General features: G+C 41.4%; 1 protein-coding gene across 1 annotated transcript in view; it reads left to right on the forward strand.

The window, feature by feature from the left end:
* Positions 1 to 17,392, forward strand: part of LOC126412869 (protein polybromo-1) — a 325,260-nt gene that overhangs the window by 188,969 nt on the left and 118,899 nt on the right. Inside the window, 3 exon segments of the mRNA XM_050082745.1 lie at positions 15,285 to 15,381; positions 15,383 to 15,412; positions 15,414 to 15,446. Of these exon segments, the coding sequence (XP_049938702.1) occupies positions 15,285 to 15,381; positions 15,383 to 15,412; positions 15,414 to 15,446 (160 nt within the window).

The following is a 17,392-nucleotide window of genomic DNA, read 5'->3' on the forward strand; positions in this document are numbered from 1 at the left end:
GTGGAGGCTGGTGTCCCTCCACTGCAGATCAGACGTGCACAACTGCTCGCCAGTTACGCAGCACACATTCATAGTTCCCCTGAGCATCCGAATTACCGTCTCCTTTTACTGCCTGCGGCAGTCCACCTCCTGCATTGGCAGCCCAGATTGGGGCTAACGATTGCGGGTCGCGTGCGGTACCTTCTCTCCAAACTGGAGTCCTTCCCTTTATCACCTCTCCTTGTGGTCTGTTCACATATGCCTCCAGGATGTACACTTCAGCTCCAGCTTCGTCTGGACCTCTTGCATGGTCCTAAGGACTCCGTTAACCCCACCGCTCTCTGCTGTCACTTCCTGCCGATTCTTGACGATTTTTGTTTACACCAATGGCTCAATGGCTGATGGTCACTTAAGCTTCTCATATGTTCATGGACTCAATGGCTGATGGTCACATAGGCTTCGCATGTGTTCTTGGAGGTTTGAACAGCACTCCTTGCCAGTTGGCTGCAGTGGTCACTGCAGAGTTGGCAGCCATATCTCGTGCTCTCGAGTACATCTGCTCATGCCCTGGCGAGTCATTTCTCCTGTGTACTGACTCATTGAGCAGCCTACAGGCTATCAACCAGTGCTACCCTTGCCACCCTCTGATAGCGTCAATTCAGGAGTCCATCTACGCCCTGGAACAGTCCCACAGTTCTGTGGTGTTTGTTTGGACCCCAGGACATGTCAGAATCCCCGTCAATGAACTTGCTGACAGGCTGGCCAAACAGGTGACGCGGAAGCCGCTACTGGAGATAGGCATCTCCAAAGCTGACCTGCGTTCTTTCTTACATTTCATGGTTTTCCGGCTTTGGGAGATGGAATGGCATAACAACACGCACAACAAACTGCGTGTCATTAAGGAGACTATGAATGTGTGGAAGTCTTCCATGCAAGCCTCTCGCAGGGAATCAGTTGTCCTCTGCCGGCTCCGCATTGGCAATATGTGGCTAACGCATGGTCACCTACTCCGCCGCGAGGACCCACCTCAGTGTGGCTTGGCTCCCAAATGACAGTCATCCACCTCTTGCTGGGCTGCCCACTTTTAGCCACTTTGCAGCAGACTTTTAACTTGGCAATGGTGCCTTCATTTGGGTCAGGTTGTAAATGATAAAAAAATTATGTTTGCCATGGTATTGATGGGGCAAAGTTCCATTTTCGTGTCCACTGTGTAAGTTGTACGTTACGCTATTCGAATGTCTGCATCTGCACTCTGACACTGTAACTCTTTCACGTATTTATTTAATGCTCGTTACGACTAAGTCAATGTACCTATTAACCGTTTGGTTTTATTGTCACATGATTTCTTTGGCTGTGTTTGGCAAACATACAATTTTCCTATTGCATTTGTCGCAACTGAATTATAAATGGAAAAAAAGTTATGTTTGCTATTTTTGTATTCACTGTACACTGTTCTGGGCCTGTTGTGTGATTTGTATGTAATGCTATCTTGATATTGCGGTATCGGCCACCATCCGGTTCACTGCACTTTCTAGGGTGTACTTAAGTTTGAACATGCATGCTGTGAGCCCGTTTTGTGCATTTGCCAGTTGAATAACATTTACAGACTTTCATAGTGGGCAAGGCTTGCTACAGGCTTGAAGACAGACTGATCTGTGGTATTTGTATATGGTTGGTTGGTTTAAAGAGAGAAAAGGGACCAAACTAAGAGTTCATCGGTCCCTTGTTGCTAATAAAACAATGCCACAAGGGTGAGAATAAAACGGACAAAACATATAACACAAAACAGAAAGAAAGGAAAAGCCACAAGAACAAAGGGAAGGCAACAAATACTAAAATGAACAAAAGAGGACAAGAAAACAAGAGAGAGGTGCTAGAAACAGAAGGGAGTAAAACATGAAAGCAGATCACAGTGGCTGGCCAACCAAGAGAATAAAAAGAGAAAGCCAGCCACTGTGCAACAGATTAAAACCTCCACCCTAAAAGCACTAAGGTGGAGGACACAGAGGGACAAAGGACATGCGCTAAAACCTACATAGAAGTATAAAACCCACTCTCACAGATAAAATGTAAACTAAAGCTGCTGTGGAGGCATTGTCGCCCAACACCGAAGGCACCCTAGAAAGTGCAGTGAACAGTATGGTGGTCGATACCGCAATATCAAGATAGCTTTACATACAAATCACACAACAGGCCCAGAATCAGAACAGTGTACAGCGAGTACAAAAATAGCAAACATATTTTTTTTTTCCATTTATAATTCAGTTGTGGCAAATGCAATAGGAAAATTGTATGTTTGCCAAACACAGCCAAAGAAATGATGTTACAATAACACCGAAGGGTTAATACGAACATCGACTTAGTCGTAAAGAGCATTAAATAAATATGTGGAAGAGTTACAGTGTCAGAGTGCAGATGCAGACATTTAAGTAGCGTTACGTACAACTTACACAGTGGTCACAAAAATGGAACTTTGCCCCATCAATAACATAGCAAACATAATTTTTTTAATAATTTACAACCTGACCCTAATGAAGGCACCATCGCCAAGCATAACTGAAAATTATACTGTCAAAATAACAACATGAGCAACAACATGAGCTGGCGACAAAAGACTAACCATAAATGGTTATATACCAGAAACCTTGCGTATCATCCGTAGATGAGCGCATGACTGCCAAAGAAATACTGCAAGATAGGCATGTGATTTTGTATTTATCAAAAAGGCGAAAAGAGAAAAAGGGGAGATGTGGAATGAAGGAGAAGGAAAGTAATATAGGATGCAAGAAAACATTTGTTAGAAAGCAAAAGAAAGGATTAAAAGATACCAATGAAATGGTTGTTGTTGATGTTGTTGTTGTTGTCTTCAGTCCTGAGACTGGTTTGATGCAGCTCAATGAAATGGTAATGCATAAATAATCATGAAATTTGTTATGTAGCAACACACTGGGACTGTGTGTGTGTGTGTGTGTGTGTGTGTGTGTGTGTGTTTTCCTTAGCTGGGGCTGGTAAGTGAACATAATTTGGGCAATCTTCAGCGACCACTTACGGCATATTGGTGGTACGTTTTGCGCCACAGGGAATGAGGATCTTGACTTGACCACATGGATCTCAAGGATGGTAAAAACCTTTTATAAAATAAACCTCAATCTCAAGGTGTATTACGTACCGATGAGGTGCATGGCTGTTGAGGTGGAACAGTTGTTAGAGTACAACCTTCAGGGAACATGCTGCATCTCAGTTGCATAAGGCTTACCTAAGCACATGGGGCTCTGGATGGACCCTTATGTCCCTAACTGCTTGTGGGATTGAGATGGAATCCTTGAAATTTTCTCCTCCTGGTGAGTGGACAGTTGATAGGTGACGACACCCATTTGCTCAAGAAGCCTCGTGTGATGGCCCTCCAGATACTGGGTTTGTTCAGGGTGATACTGTTTTTAGTAACAGAGCACATGCTGCAACTCAGAATGTACTTTTTATAGTTGATAGAAAAGAGGGGCGCTTTGAAAAAGTTTGCCCTCTTTACATTCAGCAGGGTCTAAAGGGTTTTACAGATACATTAAAATCTGTCAAGTGGTTGCACGGTGGGACACTTTCGTTAAAAAGAGATGTGTAAAGCCATGCTGCCCTCCAGGTTCGCTACCACATTCGTGTCCGCTCTTGAAATGACCATATGGCATCGATGGCCGGAGTCCCCACCTGGGGAAGTTCGTTGATGATGATGATGATGATGAAGGCATCACAACAACCTGTCCCTGATTGGAGAAATTCTCCAACCTGACAGGGAATTGAATCCTGGACTGCTGCATAGCAGTGAGGCATGTTGACCGTGTAGCTAAGGCAGCATCAGTTCTTCAAAAAGCTGGTGCTGTTACACAAACTAAGCTCCCTAGTGTGAGCACTAGCACCTACATTTGTCAATGGAGCTGTGCTGCTGCAGTTATTTCAAAGCCCATAGCCCCATACCTCTCCCCAGAACATCAGAAAGGGCAGTGGCTGCCAATTTTGTGGGACTTCCTGCACCTCCAAAGATTCTGTCTTGTTCACTGTCCAGCAATGCCACTGCCACTACCACAGTTGTGGCTTCAAAGCCTCCAGAGGCCAAAAAATCAAAGGCCTAGTGTCAGCCTCTAATAGAGATGGGACGTAACCAGTCCAATGATATCAATGTCTGTCTGTCTGTCTTTGACATCTCTCATGATTGATCTTCAGAGCCAGTGGACCTTGATGTTGGCCATGGGCACTTACCTCACTCCAAGACTGATCCTCCAGCCATTCCCTCTCTCTCCAGCAGAGAGACAGGGTGAAAGTGCAATCCCCATGATAAATGGCTCCCATACTACAGTGGAACATTAATGGGTTGAGAACACGTGGAGAGGAATTGAAACTGCTCCAAGTGGAGGAATGCCGCCTGTGCTTGAGTTTGCAGGAAACACATTTTAAAGTGTGTGATGTCCCTGGGCTATGGGGCTATCCTTAATGACGATGTGACTGGGGAAATAGCTAAGGCAGGAGTCGCTGTGTTTGTCAATAATGTGCACAAGTTCTTGATTCTCCCTCTGGCTACTGGTCTGCAAGCAGTTGCAGTTGAAATGTATGTCAGAGGATCACTGTTTGCTCATTGTATTTACCTTTGCAGGATGCGACTGACTCTGAGGTTCTCACAGTCCTTGGAGAACAACTCCCCTGACCACATCCTTTTGGGAGATTTCAGCCGACCAGTGTGGCCGAGCGGTTCTATGCGCTTCAGTCTGGAGCCGCTATGGTCGCAGGTTCGAATCCTGCCTCGGGCATGGATGTGTGTGATGTCTTTAGGTTAGTTAGGTTTAAGTAGTTCTAAGTTCTAGGGGACTGATGACCTCAGATGTTAAGTCCCATAGTGCTCAGAGCCATTTGAACCATGTTTGGGAGATTTCAGTGTCCACCGTGTACTTGATAGAATCCAGGAAAGCTTGCCATAACCTTTTCTTGCTTTCCTTGATGATGCAGTGAGCCTTCACCATTTGAAATGTTGCAAGGTTCTCCACCATTCGGCGGCACTTAAACCACCACAGAACCACCCACCTGACGTGGATTACTGAACAGCACTTGTCAGGGCATCGACACAGAGGTTGACTGCAAGGATGACTAGAGGACACTACCTGCCCTTGGGGTCAGGTTCTGGAGAACCTCATGATTGTCTCATGAGCAGTGTTCCTCAACACAGGCACTTGCGCTCATTTCTCTACTGGTACTGGGCCGTCCTCAGCCATTGACCTCTTTCTGCTCTCCAGCCCTGACAGAATCTGTTCATTAGGAAGTCACTGATGACCAGTGAATACTTCCCACACCCAATCCATCTAATGGATGGCACTCTATCTGACACAGCGACATTGGCTGGTTAGCAGCTCCAACTGGACGCTATTCAGCCAGCCAGCTGGCTGCGTTTGAATGCCGGGGCTGTGTTCAGGAGTGGGTGGACCACATTACACGAGTGATCCAACGTGCTGCTGACTTCTCCATCCCAAAGCCCTCCGGTCATCCTTGGAGGCAACCCCTCCGTCAATGGCCTGATAAGTGCTATTCAGTAATCCGTGTCGGACGTCTCTGCAGTGGCTTAAGTGCCGCCCAGTTGTGGAGAACCTCGCAACATTTCCAATAGAGATGGCCAAGGCTCAGTGCATCATCAAGGAAAGCAAGAAAAGGTTATGGCAAGATTTCCTGGATTCTATCAACTGTTCCACTTCTTCTAGAACAGTGTGGGAAGCCCCAGGAGGATTTCTGGTAAAGGCAGTTGGTTACCTGTGTTGAAACAGGCGTGTCTCTACACAACACCTGTAGGCATTGCACAGACAGTGATAGAGCATTTTGCACTGTTAACCGCCACTGCCAGCCAGGAACGCTACTGTGCTGCCATGGAGAGGGTTGAGTTGGACTTCTGTTCTTCCAATTCAGAGTCCTACAACATCCCATTCTCCATGTACGAGCAGGATTTGGGACTGTATAACACTCGTGATAGGGCTCCCAGACATGACCAAATCTGGTCTTGATATCAGAGATCAGGCAACTCCTTAGCTGTTCTCTGTGGATTCAAGAGACTTCAATTAACTGTCGACACCTGATACTGTTAGAGGCGGAAATCCAGCAGGGTTTCCTACATAGAAGGCATTGCCTAGGGGCATTTTTAACACCAGTAAGACATATGACACCACATTGAGGCATGTAATTTTCGGTCAACTACACCGATGGGCTTTCGTGGCCACCTTCCTTTCTTCACTTGGTCCTTTCTCATTAGATACCTTTTTTAGTACAGAGTCACACAAGCATGTGTGTCAGATAGCTTTTTTTTTACAGGAGAGTGGGGTTCCCCATGGCAGTGTTTTTTAAGTGTCACCCTTTTCGCCATAGCCATTATCAGGTGCATACCAGTGATCTTTGTTGCATTGGCCAACGCCATTTGGGAGGAAGTGTTCAGTGACTGACCACGACCATTACTCCATCTGACTTGAGTATTTCCATAGTGTTGGTAGACTAGAAGTTCAAAATTTTGATGATTAATACTGGGTAAGGATTTTGGGTCTCTCTTTTTTTTTATAAAAAAAGGCCTTTAAATGAACTTTAAATAAATTATAAATAATAATATTACATTTATTTATATTAATTTCATAATTACAAGGGTCGCTCAGATTCATACTCGGAACGTTTCACAATACAAACTAATTCATCTTCCTATGTGTGTTCAGGGCAGATATAATTCTTGCAGGAAATGCAAGGTCTTTACTCCTGGCACGTAAGTAACAGCATTCTTTCTTCGGCAGATTATGCACGCTGTATGTCACTTTTCCTCATGGCTCTGTAATGATGATCCCTCTCTGAAAGCTCCTTGATGTTGATTACACTCATACCCAAAAGTTAATAATGCTGTTGTGTGTTTTGAGTGGAGGCATGCAGCATTTTGAGCGCATTTTCTCATATTGAGGTTGCCGAGCTCTTAAGTTTGAGGTACTGCTTTCATCCAGAACTCTTTTTAGGATTATTCTTTCCCCATTCCTTGTGTGTATCATGAAGTACAACATACGAGTAGTATGCTACAATGTCAATCAAGTTGAAAAATACTGCCATTGGCCATCACCACATTGCTCGACTACAGTTGTAAACCCTTACACACTTAAGTGAATCCACTCCAGATTTTGTATAGTTGTAGAATAGAATGATGTCTGGCTTCTCTTCCATCACATTCATGTCATGATGTTTGATTGACAGCACTGTAACAACCTTTCCTTTGTTAAGCATGTAACTGATTGAAGTGACATATTATTAAAAGCAACATGGACTGTTCCTGGTGTAGCGCTCTCTCTCTCTCTCTCTCTCTCTCTCTCTCTATCTCTCTCTCTCTCTCAAATAGAGAAACAGGACAGAGCTCCATTGGTAAATTAGGTTTGTTATTTCAGGGCCGCTGTTACGTTTCTCCTCATTTGCATTGTTTTCCAGCATACAGATCCCCTGCAAAGCTGTATTTCGTATCTGAATGGTGCAACAGGTTCACATGTATGCCATATTTTCCTTGTTTTGGTGGAATACGCAGCCTGAATGACCATTGTCCATGGAAAATCACAAGTTCCTCATTCAGTGTAACTGATTCATTAGGATTATAAAACTCAGGAAGCTTAATATCATGCTCCATTTTTCCCTGATAGGAGCAAATTTGTCAATCTGTCATTGAGGTGCTAGAGTTAGAGCATCATCAAAAAGGTGGTGCTTTAGTAAGATCCTCAGTCGCTGCTCCAAAACTTACGCTTAATATGCCAAAACATTTTCTTTACTAAATGTATCACATAAACTCTTGGTAACCTGTCTGTGGACTCCACGTTCAAACGAATTCCAGTTGCTGGCTCAATTTCTGGCCCTTAAGAAGCTTTACAGATTTTCATAAAAATATCTTCAGCTGATTCCATAAGAATGCGTAACTTTTGGTTGGCACTCATCAAAACATCTAAGATGACAGTATCAAAGTAAATGAAAAAACCTTCACCTGTTGTGTAGGGTGTTATCCCAGGTGTAGTTTTTTTTTAGAGCTCTCATTATGTTAACAGCAGACCTCTGCCTTGATTTATGTAAGGCTCTGTCTTCCATATCCTACCTGAAGAGACTACCATTTCTGTGTCGGGGTGATCAGTTTGTGCCTCCAGCCTCGTTTGCCTTCTTGTTCCTTGAATATCTATAAAAATATGAAAAGAGAACCCCATGCTAACCATTTATCAACCAAGGCAGACGTGCTACTATATTCAATAATATCTGCCAACAGTAATAAATATCAATACTTAATCTGTTCATTTTCATCTGACTCGCTGCTGTCAGAAACTACTTGAATTGGAATTCCATGACTATTTACATCTTCAGTTTCACTGCTTGATCTTCGTGATAGTTCCCCACTAAATCCATTATCCAAGTTCTCAAGCATATTTCTTATTTTGTCATATGTCAATTTCATCTTTTAATATTCTATCACTGTGCCATATAAACCAAAAACAATTTTTAGTATCAGTTGCAGCAATAATCATTACAATAAATGCCATGGATGTATTAAATAAAATACTCAGCACAACAGGAGTTGTAACTCAAATACTTTGATGGTGTCAGTCACAGAACCTTTTTTTTCCTTGTCCACGTATACACCCTGTGAAGGCAAGGGCCCAGAAGGTACTGAACATCTTGAAGTGTCTTAGCCACAGGTCCTGGGGAGTGGACAGGGCAAGTCTGCCCCAGTTTATGGCCCATTGTTTGATCGCAGCTGGAGAGTGGGTGCACAGTGTACAGCTCACTGAGGCCCTCTTACCTGATGATCGTTGATGCTACACACCATGAGGGGATCAGAGTGACCCCAGGTAGTTATACGATGAGCCCCATACTCAGTCTGTGTGTTGAGTCGGTGAACCACCACGTACCATTTGGTGGCAACTCCTCACGGTGTGTCAGGCAAGTCCCTTGGTGTGGGACACATACAGGCTCAAAGCCAAGATTTTAACAGAATACCACCCTGGTTACTGCAGAGGCTCAGAATACTTTTAGATTTAATGCGGTACAGGTAGGACTGCACTCCTGCTTATTTTTTTATAAGTTTTATATTCTGTTGGCAGCGCTCCTGCATTTTTTGATCATGTCCTCAAGATTCAGTTGCCTCCAGACTTCACTGTCTTCTGTGCAGAATTGTTTGCGATATTTAAGGGTGCTGTACCAAATGAGATGAACTGTGCCTACTTGTTACCTCATTTGTTCCGAGTTCCTGAGTGCTCTTCAGTTTTTGCTATGCTTGTATCTTGCCAATAAAGTAGTCCAGGTTATCCAGGATGTCCTTCTCTGCTTACAAAGACTGGGGAGGAGGTGTGTGTATTGGGTACCAGGGCACATGGGTATTGCAGGGAATTAAAGGGTGGATGTAACAGCCTAGGAAGTGTTCTTTTATTAATCCTCAGTTAGTTTATTGCGCCATACCCGTGCATTCTTGCATGGGTTGTTGGGAAGATGAGTGGCTGGAAGTGACAGAAAATAAGCTGTATCTGGGAAATCCACAACATGGCCATGGCGTACCTCCTTCCATCCAACCAGGTGGGATGAGGTGCTTGCTACTCACCTACACTTAGGCCACAGCCCTATGATGGAAGGGCTATTCAGAAAGTAGGGAATGTTTCCATCTGACGCTGCTAGGTGCGTGCTGATCGCGTGTATTTTGGTATGTGTATGCTCAGCAGCTCAGTCGGCATCCATCCTTGACTGCGGGAACGTCTCTGCGCGGCTGTTTTTTTGGTATTCGAATTTGAAATGTGCGCTGCAATCGAAAATCCTGCCAGTTGCTGTCAGTGTGTCTTCAATTACTACCACGGGTCCCATGCAAGAGCAGGAGAATATCTCCCATAGCCTAACATTGCTCCGTGGCATGCTGCACGTTTCGAGACGCCACTCACCTCGATGATTGCGTTTGTGGAGACTACCCTCAACATAGTGTAGCAAAAATATCATTCACCCGAAGAACTTACACCTTTCCATCGATCAACAGTCTACTCCTGATGGTCCTGTGCCCACTGCAGTCATAATTGGCAATGTCATTGAGTCAGCATGTGAACATAGGAGTGGTCTGCTGTGGAGCTCCATGTTCCACAGTGTACGATGAACGGTATGCCCCGAAAGACTTGTGGGTGTACCAACATTGTGCGTCTGCCAGAGGTTACCATCTGTTCTACTTTACAGACTAGACAAGCCTCCTAACACCACGTTCTGTGAAGAGTTGCGGATGTCCAACCATGTAGTGCCTAGTGGTAGTTTCAGTGTCATTCTATCTCTTTCCATAGATGCTCACAACAGTAGCACCTGAACATTTGACTGGCTTCACCGTTTTCAAGATAATCGTACAGTCTCTGCAGAATAATAATCTGCCCTGTGTAAAAATCGCATATCTCAATGGATTTCCCCATTTGCAGCTCGTATCTTCGCTAGGGTGCTTCCCCCTCTGTGTCTGCTCAGCATACATACTTAAGTTGTTATGTCATGTGCCTGCAGTGCCACCAGATGGTATCCAGCATTGCATTGGGCAGTGGTCATTACGTTTTGGCTTATAAGTCTATGCTCTCTATAAAAAGTACAGAAATCCCTTCCTGTCTCACTGGTATAAAAACTTTCACAATCCCACGTTGTATTTTCTAAACACCAGATTTGCCAAAAAATGTTATTACATGGCTTTTGTTCAACATTGTGTGTCATCTGCATTGAAACCGCAACATTAGCTTTTTAAAAAATATTTACTTTTTGTGTGTGTGTGTGTGTGTGTGTGTGTGTGTGTGTGTGTGTGTGTGCAGTGATGGCCATTGTAAGTGTTACGTATTTACCCTTATCTTTCTTGGCAATGGATTGTTTTCCTTCTTTGTAGAAAATTTGTATATTAATTGAGGCAAATCTGGGCTGATTCCTTGGAACATTCTAAGCTTCTGCTTTGCCTGTAATATGCTCGACATTAATGGTTCATTGAACCTCAATTTTCCTGCTATTAGTAGTTTTCTTTAATGAAAATGATTACCAAAATTGAACTATGCCAAACACTGAAACAGTTCATTTGCTGAGTTACAGAAAATGCAAACACGGGGAAAAGGTAACATGAAAGTTAGATTTCAGAACTAGAGATTCCTTCATCTTGAAAAGTGTTAAGTCATCCTCAACTTATGGTCCAGAGGCAAATTGACATTGTAATACTAGCTCCAGACAAGATTTTAAAAACAGATCAATTAAAGTGATAGAGGGGTACTTCAATTTTGCAAGCCTAAGAAAAGCAGCAGTTGCTTAGAGTAGCAGATGTAACAGAATTCTTTTGCTTCCAAGTACAACTATCCAGTCAATCTTACTATCTTCATTTGTATAGCCTGTTTAAGTTCAAATATAAAGTAGTATTTAATGACAGTTATTAGTGTAGAGGATCAGTTTCTAACAGGTACTGCCACTGTTAATTTCTGCATTTAATGGTCCTAAATAGCTTTAAGGTTCGCCATCGTGATGAGTCTTATAGACGTTCAGTGAAGCGGTGGCTTTGATCCTCCCCCAGTGGTGACTAGAAGGGCTGAATGAAAAAGATGTCATGATAGTACTAAGAGTTAATTACAGTAAAACCAAGTTTTTACATTCACGCATTTTATCTTTTTCCACTTTTTACATTCCTTGTTGTAGGTCCCAACAGAAGTACTTTTCTCTCAAGACAGTACTTTCCTGTCATTAGCAATTCTGTGTTCCACCATTTCCTGCATTTTAAGTTTTATTTGACATTGATTTTCATACAGATTTTTGCAAAAAGTGCACCGTATTCCTGTTCAAAGTCAGTCTTGGAACAAAGCAGAAAATGCAGACCATACACTGAGTAATTGATCATGTAACATAGTGTTAATACAGTAAGCAATAGTTTCATCATCTGTTTGTCGGGTTTTAGGCACCTGTGTTATAGATTTGCAGTGTGGGGGAAGGCTGGGAAAGTTTGATGAATCACTGCCTGAATGATGATCATGATCTGACAATAGTAACTCTAGGAGTGACATTTCTTTTGCTTATTGCTTTGTATTTAAACAGCTTTAATTTTATTTCACTGAGTAATTGATCATGTAACATAGTGTTAAACAGTAAGCAATAGTTTCATCATCTGTTTGTCGGGTTTTAGGCACCTGTGTTATAGATTTGCAGTGTGGGGGAAGGCTGGGAAAGTTTGATGAATCACTGCCTGAATGATGATCATGATCTGACAATAGTAACTTTAGGAGTGACATTTCTTTTGCTTATTGCTTTGTATTTAAACAGCTTTAATTTTATTTCACAGTCAGTTTATGCAAATAAACACTGCTTTTAAAGATTGCCATCTCTTTAATGGACTTACATGAATCATCGTTACTTCTCTGTGAAATACGTTAATCCGTACTGGGCCCACAATTTTGGTTGGTACAACCTGTTGTCAGATGTAAACATTTCTTCTTGAGATACTTCGTAAAAACATGAAGACATTGGATGTCTGTGAAACAGAGTGATCTCCTTGTAGATTGTGTGCCCGTTTTTCTCTGTTCATGATAACTGTTTTTATTTACCATAATTTTATAATGATTATCAATAATAAGTCTATTATCTCTTTAATGTTGTTTCACTAAACAATAGAGATAACTGCTGTTAAAAAAAAAAAAAAAAAAAAAAACAATTAATTATTCCAGATGTTTTTAAAAAGGAAAATTTTAAATTTCTTTACTTTCATATTTTGAACGATATGAAGAGAATGATTTAAGAGTAATTTATTCATTTTCGCCTGTTATGTTTCCTATGCTTTTCTGTATTTTACTCTTTCTTGCATCTTACTCATTTTTGATTCAGTCCACTGAAAAGTGTAAAAAGGGGGTTTTCCTCCACGATTTAAACTGATTGTGGAGGTAGATGTGCATTAGTTCTAGACACAGACAGTGATTGAAGAGAATTGTGACACAAAAAAAGGTGACAGCAACAAAAATCACTGCAGACTGAATGTTGCACTTGAGGGCCATGTGAGCACCAAAACAACACACAGGTAGCTCCATAAGCAGGGAATTGCAGGGCGAGCTGGAGTTTCAAAACCAGCCATAGTGATACAAATGCCCATAACGGGAAAATGTGGTGTTTTAAGCAATGAAACCTAGACTGTGGAGCAAAGCAAGAAAGTCCTTTGTTTGAATGTGTCTTGTTTCACACTGTTTCCAACTTTTGGCCAAGTTTATGTCCCCAGAGTGAAACACATGCCAGTGTTCAGTGATTATTTAGGCAGCCATTTTGTGGTATTCTATGGGCTCTGTGATTACTCAAGGTCATATTATTACCAAGGATTATGTGACAATTTTGGCTATTCAGTCCATCCCTTGGTGCAGTGTTTGTTCTCTAATGGTGATGTTATGTTCCAAGATGACAGGCCCCCGTGTTCACACAGCACGCATCATCCAGGAGTGGACTTCTGAGCACGAGAATGCCATCACCGCAGTCAACAGATCTCTATGTTATTGAGCCTTTGTGTTCAACTTCGGAGAGAAGGGGTGATCACTATCTATCTCCATCATTTGTAACTGATCTTGTCGTGGTTCTCCATTCCAAGATGACTGGAGGCTGTTTTGAATGACAACATTTTCCTACACCGTATTTTATCCAACATCTGTATCAGTAAACACTTTTTAATGGTAGCCATTAACAGCTTGCCCTACAACTCCATTGGAGTTGTTTGAAAACTAGTTCAAAGGTCATGGATTCAAATTCTTACTAATCTTAAAAGGAAAATGCCAAATTGTTTCCATTGTATGTAGCAGAAACTTTTGATATGAGCCAGTGTGCAGTTGGATGCTCCTTTTTTGCTTTAGGTACTCATGTTGTTATTGGAAGATTCATGCAGAGGTTCCCCCCCCCCCCCCCCCCCCTCTCCTTTTTTTTTTATTTTATTTTTTTTTTTTTAAAGAAACGTTACTGGTCTCATTATTTCGTAAAGGATAGCAATTAGTTTGATGTTGCTCATTGAGCACAGTTGCTGCAAGCCAAGTGGGTTGTATTAGATTAGCATTCAGAAGATTCACTATGGTCATGTAGTTCATAATTGTAATTGTCTGCCAGTTAACATGCGCCTTCTCCCAATGTGGTACATTTAAAAGTGTATTCTCTGTGTTGAAAAAGAGTCTGCAATATAGTTGCTCATAAATGAACATTTATTACTGAAAATTTAAGTATAGAAAATAGGAACAAATTTTTGATATCTACAATTGTGAAATATTTGTGAAGCTCTTCAGTCAGTGTAATTAAACCTGAAAGCAAGACTTCTGTAATTTTGTAAAATCTAATGCTTCAAATGGCGTTGTGGATCATGGGACACAATTTTATGAATACTGGTTGTGTGATTAAGTATCGTGAGGACCAGTTGGCTCATTTGGGAGAATGAATTGGAGTTTGATTACAGTACAAAGCAACAGGATGTTGTAACATATTTCACAACTGGTAAGTGTGTCCAAAGGTTATCGAAGCTTGATAGAAGTATCTTGGAGAATTTCACATATATGTGAAAATAATTTTTTTATTCATGAATGTCTCATGGACATATGAAAATAAGAGAATAAAGTTAGGAATGGTGAGAACTGTGACAATAATAAAAACACCTTTCATTATTTTATTATTGCGGATTTCTAAAATGTGGTGGTCGGTGAAAACAAATTTCTATAGCAGTCACGCTATTCAGAAGTACTACTCGAGCACTGGTGAATAAGTGCCATCAATTGCAGTCTGAAATTTGTGTTTATATTTAGATTGTGTGCACAGTAATGTTATCACATTCCTAGCAATAAATTTGTAGTATGGCTTCATGGCAGCAAATTACACCTCTGATTTCTACTGACCTGTTCGTGTGTATTGTTATTTAGCTAGGTGACCCAGTGTTAAGATTGCGTGTTCATATTTGGAAGGAGTGAGGTTCACTTCCTAATTAGGCTGTCCAAATTTATCGCTTCTGTGGTTTCAATGAATCAAATAAGGCAAATCTCAGGCTGGATTCTTTAAAATGATGGGATTGATGCTTTTTCCAGTGCTTCTCTGATCCAAGTTGCTGCTCACTGATAGTACTACCTTTTGTGGATGTTATATCTTATAGTTCCTAACATTCATTTTTGTGCAGTATTCAGAAACTGTCAAGATTTTGCCTAAAATTAACATGATAAGCATAGTCCTGCTCTATACAAGAAATTTATTGCATCTTGTTTCTGTTTGGATTACTTTCAATATAAGATAAAAATTGCTTTTTCTTTCTCATGTTACAGAGATGAACTTTGCCGTGGAGGTGACCTGCTGCATTCTCCAGCCCTCAATTACAGTTTACTTCATCTGGCAGCTGATGTTGAAACTGTGCGCCAACAGGAAGCTGCAGCAGGAGCAGCCAGAGGATGAAAACAGAAACACGAAGCTCGGAGGACTCCATGAGGGTAAAGGACTCAGAAACACACACGGTATGCGCTCTCACACTGCTTGGCACACTGCCCAGCTGCCTGCCTCCCCATCTTTGGACCTATCTGCTATGTCTGCTTGAGATTAGCAGAAATCACTGTTAATTCAGTTGATGTGCTGGTCGGTTTCTGAGGCAGTGGCCTAGGACATTATGTCTGTATGAGTTTAAAAGTGGTTTGTTGTATTTTTTTGAGTAATTTTTGTGCTGACTTTTTGCACATGGGCTCCACTTCAACATATATAGAGGAATGATTGTGTAGGAAATTATAGTAGCATTCATAAGAACAACTTGCAGTGAAACAATCAATTGCACAGCTGAATAATCTGGAATGCTTAATGTCAGTGGTGTTAACTGAGTAAGCGAGGAGCTTGTAATTACCTATGTGTTTGTGTTTCTATCTTATTATTGCTATTATTATTATTGTTGTTGTTGTTGTTGTTGTTGTTGTTGTAGAAGTAGTTGTCTTGCTGCTGCTGCTACCAACTGCTTGAAATACATGCAATTTTGATTTGCCATTTGTATTATTTTTATTTATGATATTTAAGTTTATCATTGAATGGTATGTATGTACTCATTTGACTGGCACATTTTTTTTTTGCTTGAAAAGTGTTACTTTTTGGATTGTTCATTGTGCTACCAGTGACTCCATCAGGATAATTACCCTAGTGTTACATTTACTGTGATTATATGTGCTACTGTTTGTAAAAACTGCTACACAATGATGGACAAACAAAAGTACTGCATAACTTACAGGACATTCTAAGTTCTGAAAGGCATGTAAACGATTATATTTACAGAAGAAAAGTGCTTGCGTGAATTCAGAAGCACGCACTTGTACAATCATGGTATACTGAAGCATACAGTTTTACGTGATTGTATGGAGTGATTTCCCAAGCACCTTTAGTGATTTCTCAAGCACCTTTATTCTCAGTTCGTTCCTTTCGAAGAAATTCACTCGGAGGGCATGTTACGCATACCATGATTTCTGCATGTTATCGAAACCTCGTTGTACAGCATTGGATTCCTGCTATGGAAGAGCGCAACTGTGAGGATGCCACTCTTTCTGTGTAAAAAGGGGCAACACATTGTGTCCACTCGCCCAGTGAGAGATATGAGTAAATGCAGCCTTCCATGAGTGTGTTACATCCAGAGATTTTTTCAGATGCAAGGTGTGCAAGATCATATGATCGGAATCCCTGTGGCTTTCCTGTAAAATAAAGTGTTTACCAGAGTCATGTTCCGTCTCTGCTTGTCTGAAGGCCAGTAGTTTCCAGCAGTACTGCTGCAAGCAACTATCATTTTATGGATGTAACATCTCATCTATGTCTCTGGTGCTCGCATTGAACAAGTTGTGTTAGCAGTGCTTAATAATCAAATCAGTATTAAGCCTTTCTCACTTGGTTGACCTTTTCTGCCTATGTTCTGTTCCTGAACCATAACATATGGAAACATTTCTAGGTCTTTCTTCATTCACAGTGCTAGGTTTGCACATGGTGGCCAAAATTATATATATATGTATGTATCCAATTGCAACCAACCAATACATTGATGCTAATAAGAACTGATAATAACATGACACATTTGCATGTATAGTGTTTTGATCTGGTAGTACTGCAGTGAAACACCTTGTTTTTTTCTTATTTTAGCTAAGAAATAATCTTATTTTTTGAAATAGTGCCTTGAAAGTCTGTGCATTTTGTCCAGTGCTTTTTCAGTGGTTCAGTCCTACTTCTGAAATGTGATGTTGGAAAGTGTTATGAAAAATGTAGCTTACTACTCACAATACAGAGGATACATTCAGTTGCAGACAGGCAAAATGAAAACTTTGCTATTCATTTTAGCTTTCAGCCAAATTGGGGGGGGGGGGGGGATTGCATACACCATCATAACTCTCTCTCTCTCTCTCTCTCTCTCTCTCTCTCT

Source organism: Schistocerca serialis, chromosome 7, assembly GCF_023864345.2.
Source record: "Schistocerca serialis cubense isolate TAMUIC-IGC-003099 chromosome 7, iqSchSeri2.2, whole genome shotgun sequence".
NCBI lineage: Eukaryota > Metazoa > Arthropoda > Insecta > Orthoptera > Acrididae > Schistocerca > Schistocerca serialis.